General features: G+C 42.6%; 1 protein-coding gene across 2 annotated transcripts; it reads left to right on the top strand.

The window, feature by feature from the left end:
* Positions 1-231: 231 nt before the first annotated feature.
* LMOD2 (leiomodin 2) lies at positions 232-7,712 on the top strand. 2 transcript variants are annotated; one of them, XM_030480707.1, is made up of 3 exons: positions 232-1,489; positions 5,615-6,946; positions 7,279-7,712. In XM_030480707.1, exons 1-3 carry the CDS (start codon positions 1,217-1,219, stop codon positions 7,303-7,305), a joined length of 1,632 nt encoding a protein of 543 aa, XP_030336567.1. In that variant the 5' UTR covers positions 232-1,216; the 3' UTR covers positions 7,306-7,712. The 2 variants fall into 2 exon arrangements, with proteins under 2 accessions (XP_030336567.1, XP_030336566.1); XM_030480706.1 differs by lacking the exon at positions 232-1,489 and having other exon boundaries at positions 5,274-6,946.
* The last annotated feature ends 515 nt before the right edge of the window (positions 7,713-8,227 follow it).

Raw genomic sequence — 8,227 nt, 5'->3', positions numbered from 1 at the left:
GTTATAAATGTGCTCCTTCTTCCCTGTACCAAAACCAACCTTTTCTCTGACTTTCTCTCTTCCTCTCTCTGCCCCTCTCTCACAACACAGGTTAGCAAATATTGCTGCATGTTTCAGAAAACATTGCTAGTTCACAGTCATTCACTGCTCTAGAGAAAATAAAAAAGTGAAGTTTAACATTTCATTCTGTGTTCATATATTACATTGGAATATACCTGTCTACGAAAATAATATCAGAATCACATATCATTTATTAGCGGACATGAATGTAGAAATACATTTGAAATAAAGAATTGAAGGACACTCTCCAGCTGCACATTAGTCAGCTACAGCGAGTAATAGCCATAACTAAAAGAGCCACTAGAGGCCTTCATTTGCCACGGGCTGTCAGAAGTGAAGAAGACAGAGCCCTGCTGCCCACCCAGGGCTGGTTCCCCCTAAAGCTCTGGGGGAATCAGCTCACACTCTCCAGCAGAGCACAATTCTCTGCGTGAAAGAAAATCTCTCTGGAGCTCCAAATGGACATGTCAGGCTGATTCTTACCAATCATCCATGAAAAAAACAAAGGGCCATTAATAAATAATCCAGTTGTGTGATTTGTTACAGGCAAGGCGTGACATTGCAGGAGCAATGCTCCCCACAAGTGCCTTCATACAGCAACCTTCCTACCGATCCCAGCCTCCTGCAAACACCTTGGCGGGATAACACTGCGGTTCTGCTAGAAAGCCGTGAAAATGAGAGGAAGTCCGTGGTACAGCAGCGAGGGTATTCTATTTACAGCCCCCGTGGCAGCTCAGGATTAAATGGATTTTCATTGTTCTTTCTCTACTGCAGTTTGGACACGACATCGGTGTTAATGCACTCGGGGTTTTATTTGCTGCCTCCCCCCGTCCGTGAGGCTGGTACTCTCCTGCTGGCCGCCTGCTCTAAATATGGCCATAGCCAGTGTGTCAATAATCTCCCTCTTTAAGGGACCTGCAAACACTACTGTTGGGACATTCTTGCTGTTCAGATGTCTAGCTGACGTCTGACGCTTAAAACGGAGCATGCTTTCATCCCTTCGTGCATTGTCGTAAGCCCCCGATGACTACTCTTAAAAGGGTGTCTCTGCTACAGAGGGAAACAGTTGCTGACCAAACGAGACACAGCTTGCTTACTTCAGCCTTCTTGAATGCCTAGTCACTGCAGGTTTGTACCAGCCTGACCAAGCAGGACCATGTCTACCTTTGGCTACAGAAGAGAGCTCAGTAAATATGAAGACATTGATGAAGATGAGCTCCTCGCTTCTCTCACTGAAGAGGAGCTCAAGGAGCTGGAGCGGGAGCTGGAGGACATAGAGCCTGACCGTAACCTGCCGGTGGGACAACGGCAGAAGAGCCAGACGGAGAAAACACCAACAGGGACTTTCAGCAGGGAAGCGCTGATGGCCTATTGGGAGAGGGAGACCAGGAAACTCTTAGAAAAAGAGAGACTGGGTGCGTGTGACAAGGTAAGATGTTGAGGCGTTTGCTGTTTCCTAGAAATATTTGGGTTTGTTCTTGCCTGGCATGATCTCGCTGGCTGTTTTCTTTCAGTCTCTTGTAGCATTTTTAAGAACATTGTTAGTCATACTTTTGTGCCTGATAAAGCACTGCATATTAGCTCAGAGAGTTTTTGCTCTATCTGAAGGTATCTTAAATGCTCAGTTGAGAACAGAAGAAAATCCCATAAAAACTGTCATTAGTGATTAATACAGCAAAAATTTGAAAGGGCATCTTAGAACTTATCGCCAGGTAGCGATGTGGACTTTTGAATAACATTTAATTTTTTTTAAGCTAAAAAAGGTGCGTCTTCCTTTCCTTCAAAAAAAAAAAAAATCAACATTGACTGCTGAGAAGCAGGTGAGGAAAAGAATTTTGAATACGTGTTATGTCAGAAGTCAAGTAAATGGCTGCCATGTTTCATGCTTGCTGGAAAGAAGAAGCTGCATTGCAGACAGCAGTGTATGTTGCTTTGTTCCTGCTGAGGATCCTTGACTCGGGAGTCTTCTGGCAACTGTTGTCAGGTGGTAGCTGTCAGTTATTTTAAAAGCGGCCTGGGGTAAGCCAAACTATTTATCTCTATTGTCTCTTCCCCCCACCCCCCAAAAAACCAACCCACAACCCATTAGTGCTTGCTTGGCAATTTATCCTGCAAAATAAAAATGTTAATAGTAATAGCTGATCCCTGAACTGCAAATGAACAGTGCAGCTGGGCAGGAGTGAAGGGCTTAGCCCCAGCAGGCAATGAGTGCTCTCAGTGTAAGCTGATACCCATGTCAGCATCCCCTGGGCTCTTCCTAAAACATTTTATGAGACTGAGGTCTATCAAAAAGCGGTTCTGTTTCCACCTTGGCTCCATGTAATTTCAAAGCAAAGCTGGGACTTGAGGGCTGTGAACAGCTTTTTTACATTTAGCACTCACTGCTCCATACCAAGCTCTGACTCTCCTTATAAGGATACGTTTTCCCGTGTTTAAGTAGAAAAGAATACAACAAAAGCAAAGATGGCAAAACAACTCACGACTTCTAACAGCCTTGATTCAGGAGCTTGGTTCATTTGCAAGGAAATAATTGCAGTTTGTACATTGGATAAAATAGTTTCCTGGAGAAAAATCACCTGGATTAAATTAGATAATAATAATAATTAAATAAAGTGTTTTCTCTTGCTCATGAATGGTGGTGTAATGTCTTTGCAGACAAGCACACAGACCACTAGCTGTCATCAGACCATTAGTATCAGCTTGCAGGCATTGACTTCACTCCCTGTTTGTCAAGTCCTAGGGAGGCAATGGCAAGATTAATGTTTATTTCCAGCGGAGCCTGGAACTCAAAACCTGGACAGTTCCAAAAAACCTTCTGAACAGGCCTAGTTCGGTGTCTTACATAAAGGCAGGATTTTTTAGTTTTCCATGTCTATACAGCATTATGGTGGGTACTGGCTGAACCTCAAAGTGCTAGCAAAAGCCTCTATAGTTTTTGATCTGAGAAGAAAGTTCCTAAATGCATCTGTAAATATGAAAATGTTGGCACACTGATGCAGAGGGCACAAGGGCTCTCTCCACTGAAGGCAGTAGGGAAGCTCCTTCTGAGTTTCTTGCAAGCAACTTTCTTGCCCTCAAACTGTCTGAAAGTTAGATGCCTTATCTAAGATGGTTGTTTGTGTTGCTTCTATAGTTAGTGGTGAGAGATCAGCCCTTCCAGAAGGCAAACATCCTGCAGATAGCCTTTTAGGGTGAATGACTTGCCTTCCAGAGATATCTACCTCTCTGCATTAACTGTCTCAGTCCTAACTTTTCATTGAGTTACTACTACGAAGTAAGATGAAGCCTGCAGCAGTGCTGTACTGAAATGCTGCCACAATAACAGAGTATACCTCTATGGCTCTGCAAAGAGTACTTGATTTCAAAATAATCGTGCAGATTGTTATGACACCAAACGATGTGTGTGATAGGAAACTGAATTCCCCCTTTGACTCCAGAAATGTCACTCAGAAAAAAAACAAGTACTTTTTATTAATATAGTGTCATCAAGCATATCAGCAGTCCATTTAGAGGCACCAACTTCTGCTCATCTGCAGCTTTGTTGAAGGCTGCAATATGTATTCCTGGGTAGATAAAAACATAGCCATAAAGACAGGTTCCTGAATACCTGGTATTTTCAGCTTTTGAAAGTCTGCAGATATGTATAGAAGCTACAGATATGAATCTTAGTCCCATAATAAACCTGGCTTAAACACAGCCCTGTTTCTATATGTAGCACAGCATCTCTCAGTGTAAGGACCTTCTTACACACGATCCACTAGAGAAGCAACAGGGCTGGACCCTGCAAGCCCTCCAGGCACTTAACACTCTGGAACGACAGGCTGGGACAGCTCAATGCCCTGTTCCATTAGAGTCATGCTTCTGCAAGCATTACAATTAATGTCTGGTTTGTGTGTGTCCCAACAGAGAATTCTACATAACACTGTGAAACAGTACCATGAAACCTGCCATTACTATTATTTTAACTTTTCCCTTCATTTTCAGAGCCAGATAATTCAGCAAACCTAAATCTGCACAGGTTTTCTAAAAATAGGCTGTCGTGTTAGTAACTTTTGTTTTCCAGAAGCAGATAACAGAGTCGCTGTGTCATGGCAGAGTGTACTCACTTTGTAAAATACTCTCTAGTACTTTACAAAGACTAAAACATGAATGTTGGTAAAGTAGTGCATACAGAACAGTTGTATTTCATCCAAAATTTTATAAACATTTACAAATGCCTAGTAGACAAAACAGGACATGGGATATCTTTTTGGGCAAGAGGTTTAAGGCTGGTTATAGCATGTGGGTTCAGTCATGGTCCATACAACACTGCCATGCTTCTGAAGTCTTCCAGGTGGAGAGTGAGACTTTCCTGGGGAGCAGACCTACTGGTGCTTCTGCGCTGAGAATTGCGTCTGCCACCGTAATTGGTAAGGGCACCAGACAGAGCTTTGAGAAGTGGTTCCAAATTTGCCTTTTTGGCACCCACCAAACACACTAAAGCAACCTTGGATTTTAGATAAACAATCAGTTTACGCTGTAGGCAATGAGTTGTAACGTTGGCTCAAGGTTAATTAATGGGCATCATTAGCAGTGGGTGCCTAAGGAAAAAGAGAGATTTAGATTGGACATTACGAAGAAATTCTTTACTGTGAGGGTGCAGAGGCGCTGGCACAGGTTGCCCAGAGAAGTTGTGGCTGCCCCATCCCTGGCGGTGTTCAAGGCCAGGCTGGACGGCACTTGGAGCAACCTGGTCTAGTGGAAGGCATCCCTGCCCATGGCAGGGGAGTTTGAACTAGATGATCTTTAAGGTCCCTTCCAACCTAAACAATTCTAGAATTCTAGGAGTTACAGTATGGCAGCTGACCTGCAACAATCTTAGCTCTTGGGAAACATTAAGAAATTCGGGGATTATTGACATCCTGTCTGAATATTCAGACAACATTGTCTGAATCTTTTCTTCACAAATAGGTTCTGAGTGTGTATAGCCCACGTAGTGCATCCAGCGTCTTTTTGACATCGCTCCTGTAATTCTGTATTATTTTCCATGTCAATATGCATGTTTCCATATGCAGACACTCTTTGTGTTCTAAATCATGGCAGTCTTTAACCTTTTCAGATGTGCTAACACATGCAAGGGACTCTGAGCATTGGCACAGGTGTCTAATCCTTATGAAATGAAGGAACTTGTTGCTCAGAGATCATGTCCATTCTGAAATTGCTGTCTTGTGTTTCTGCTGGCAAGGATCCAAATGGTATCCCTTATGGACGTGCCAACACATAGAAAACATGAAGTATGTCTATGTTGCAATATCTTCTATCAATTTTTCTCTTGGCAGAAATCATTGACATCAGTACAATGGTTCCAATTTATTTTAAGCATTTTCTCCTAAAGAATATGAAAGAAATAATGTTAAAAATGTGCTACTTTCTGTTCTCTCGTCTCTGTTTCTGGAGATTTATTTTTCACTTCAACATTAACTTATATAGTTTCAAGATAATTGTTTTTGTGCAAAAAGGCAGTAGCTACATTACTGCAGTCATGTTTAACACACACCCCTACATTCCTGTTCAGGATTCTGAGCAAGAAGAAGACAATTCAGAAGACATTCAAGAAGAGTGTTTCACAGAAAGCAATAGTGAAGTGTCTGAGGAGGTATATACTGAAGAGGATGATGAAGAAGAAGATGAGGAGGAAGAAGAAGATGAGAGTGATGATGAGGACGAGGAAAAGCAAAATGCTGCAGCTAGTAAAACACCTGAGGATGGCAGGAGTTCCGACCACATCAGACGCAGAAAGTGTAACAGCACAAAGGACAATGAAAACTTACTCAATGGCCATGATGGAAAAGACGCCGATAATGTGAGCTTAAAGAGCAGTGCTATTCACCCTTGTGGGAATCCAACAGTTATTGAGGATGCTTTGGAAAAAGTTCGGAGCAATGACCCTGACACCACAGAGGTCAATCTGAACAACATTGAAAACATCACTTCACAGATGCTTATACATTTCTCTCAAGCCCTGAGGGACAACACAGTGGTTAAGTCATTCAGCTTGGCTAACACACATGCTGACGACAGCGTTGCAATAGCTATTGCGGGTATGTTAAAGGTAAATCAGCACATAACTAGTCTGAATATTGAGTCAAATTTTATCACAGGCAAAGGAGTGCTGGCCATCATGAGGGCTTTGCAGAATAACAAGGTTCTAACCGAACTGCGGTTCCACAATCAAAGGCACATCATGGGTAGCCAGGTGGAAATGGACATAGTTAAACTGTTGAAAGAGAACACCACTCTGGTCAAGCTTGGATACCACTTTGACCTCGCTGGCCCAAGAATGAGCATGACAAGTATCCTGACAAGAAATATGGATAAACAAAGGCAAAAGCGTATGCAGGAGCAGCGGCAACAAGAGTCTGGTTGTGATGGAGCCATAAATCCAAAGACCAAAGCCTTGCAGAAGGGGACACCTCGGTCCTCACCTTATGTGTCACCTAAGAACTCACCTTGGTCCTCTCCAAATCTTCCTAAGAAAGCACCACCAGTGAAAAGTCAGCCTACAGTTCCTGCACCTCCACCTCCTCCTCCACCTCCACCTCCTCCTCCTCCTCCCCCCGTTATTCCAGAGAAGAAGGCACCAACCAGGAATATAGCTGAAGTAATCAAAGAGCAAGAAAGCTCAAAAAAAGCCTTACAGAATGGACAGAAAAAGAAAAAAGGCAAAAAAGGCAAAAAACATGAGAATAGCATATTGAAAGAAATTAAAGATTCTCTAAAATCAGTCTCGGACAGAAAATCGGAGGAAGGTTCACGACCCTCCACCCGTCCCTCCACCCCACAAAGGTCTCTCCATGACAACCTTATGGAAGCAATTCGGGCAAGCAGCATAAAGCAATTAAGGCGGGTAAGTAAGAGATCCTATTTCTTGGCCCAGATAAAGCACAAGCTCAATTAGTTTTAGTACATATACATTTAATAAAAAAAACATTCTTAGAAATGTGAGCATAAGGAAGCACTTGGGAGGAGACTTTCTTCTGCTTGGACTTTTCTTAGCACACTGATTTCTGTTTGACTGTGATTTTGACAGCAAGTGGGGTACTTTCCCAGGTTCAGGCTTGTTGCGGGAGATGGTGCACAGCACAGGGCTCTTGGGAGTGTGTCTCTGGTAGGAATTTTGCCATCCAGACTGTACAGCAAATGTAATTAACACCCTTTCCACCCTACCCCGTTTCGCAGGTGGAGGTACCAGAAGCCCTTCGATAAAAGGCTGGACAACAGAAGAAGCAGAGCACTGCAGTGGTCGAGGGGAGGCTGCTCATCCCTTCACTGGTGGTAACATAGACTGTCTAGCAAATTGCTTCCAAAGTACCCCCTTAGATACAAACCATTTCTCTTTTATTTCAAAGAAATAAACCCGCTAAATATGAAACAGTGCTTTAAGGATACATTTGCCTTGTAATCTGTAAATATGGAAATAATTTTCTTTTTTTATTTAATGAGATTTCTATTGAGAAATTGCTGCTTATTTAGATAATATTTTCAATATATGATTGCACATCACTGGACAAGTTCTTCACACTGAGATGTAATAGTTTACCAACCTGTGGTTTCTCTTTTTTTTTTTTTTTTCATGAATTTACAATAAATGTGGTTTGAAGCTTTCAAGAAGACACATAGTCCTGGGTTTCTGTGAGTGAGAGCCTAACAGATGTTTGCTTCAAGTTCTTGAGCACTAGGGAAGTCCTCTGGGAAAGAACCTGAGATCTTTCTCAGCTGCACCCATCAAGCCTGTTTGGGGCATAGTACCTGAGCCCATATGTTAGTGAAGTTTCATACTGACATGGGAAAACTGGTTCATAAGGCTATATACAACTAAAATTATGCTGTGGGCTGTGTCAGGTCACTGGTGTTGCATACCAGCTCCTAAAATGTGTTCTAACAGAACAGGAAGTGGGTGATGAGTACAGCTGCAGTTCACGTTGACCCAAAGGTTAAAAATTAATGTAGATATTTTAAGGATGCAGCAGAACTATTCAGCTGAAAGCCATTCAGTACAAGTGCACACGCTGTATCTAGGCAGAGCTAACACCAGTGCAAATATTCAGCCAGACAGAGAAACTTGAAAAGCAGTCTAGCATTCAGGTGGAAAAAGACTTTCATATGATATCAGCTCAACAACAAGTGG

This window comes from Strigops habroptila, chromosome 3 (genome assembly GCF_004027225.2).
Source record: "Strigops habroptila isolate Jane chromosome 3, bStrHab1.2.pri, whole genome shotgun sequence".
Classification (NCBI taxonomy): Eukaryota; Metazoa; Chordata; class Aves; order Psittaciformes; family Psittacidae; genus Strigops; species Strigops habroptila.
This window is presented reverse-complemented; position numbering and strand designations above follow the sequence as displayed.

What these genes read in the sequence shown, in the direction of transcription:
- LMOD2 (XM_030480706.1), top strand. Translation starts at nt 5,336, where the DNA reads ATGTCTATGTTGCAATATCTTCTATCAATTTTTCTCTTGGCAGAAATC. An exon ending in GCATAAAGCAATTAAGGCGG is followed by an intron (nt 6,947 to 7,278) that starts GTAAGTAAGAGA and finishes CCCGTTTCGCAG; the next exon opens with GTGGAGGTACCAGAAGCCCT.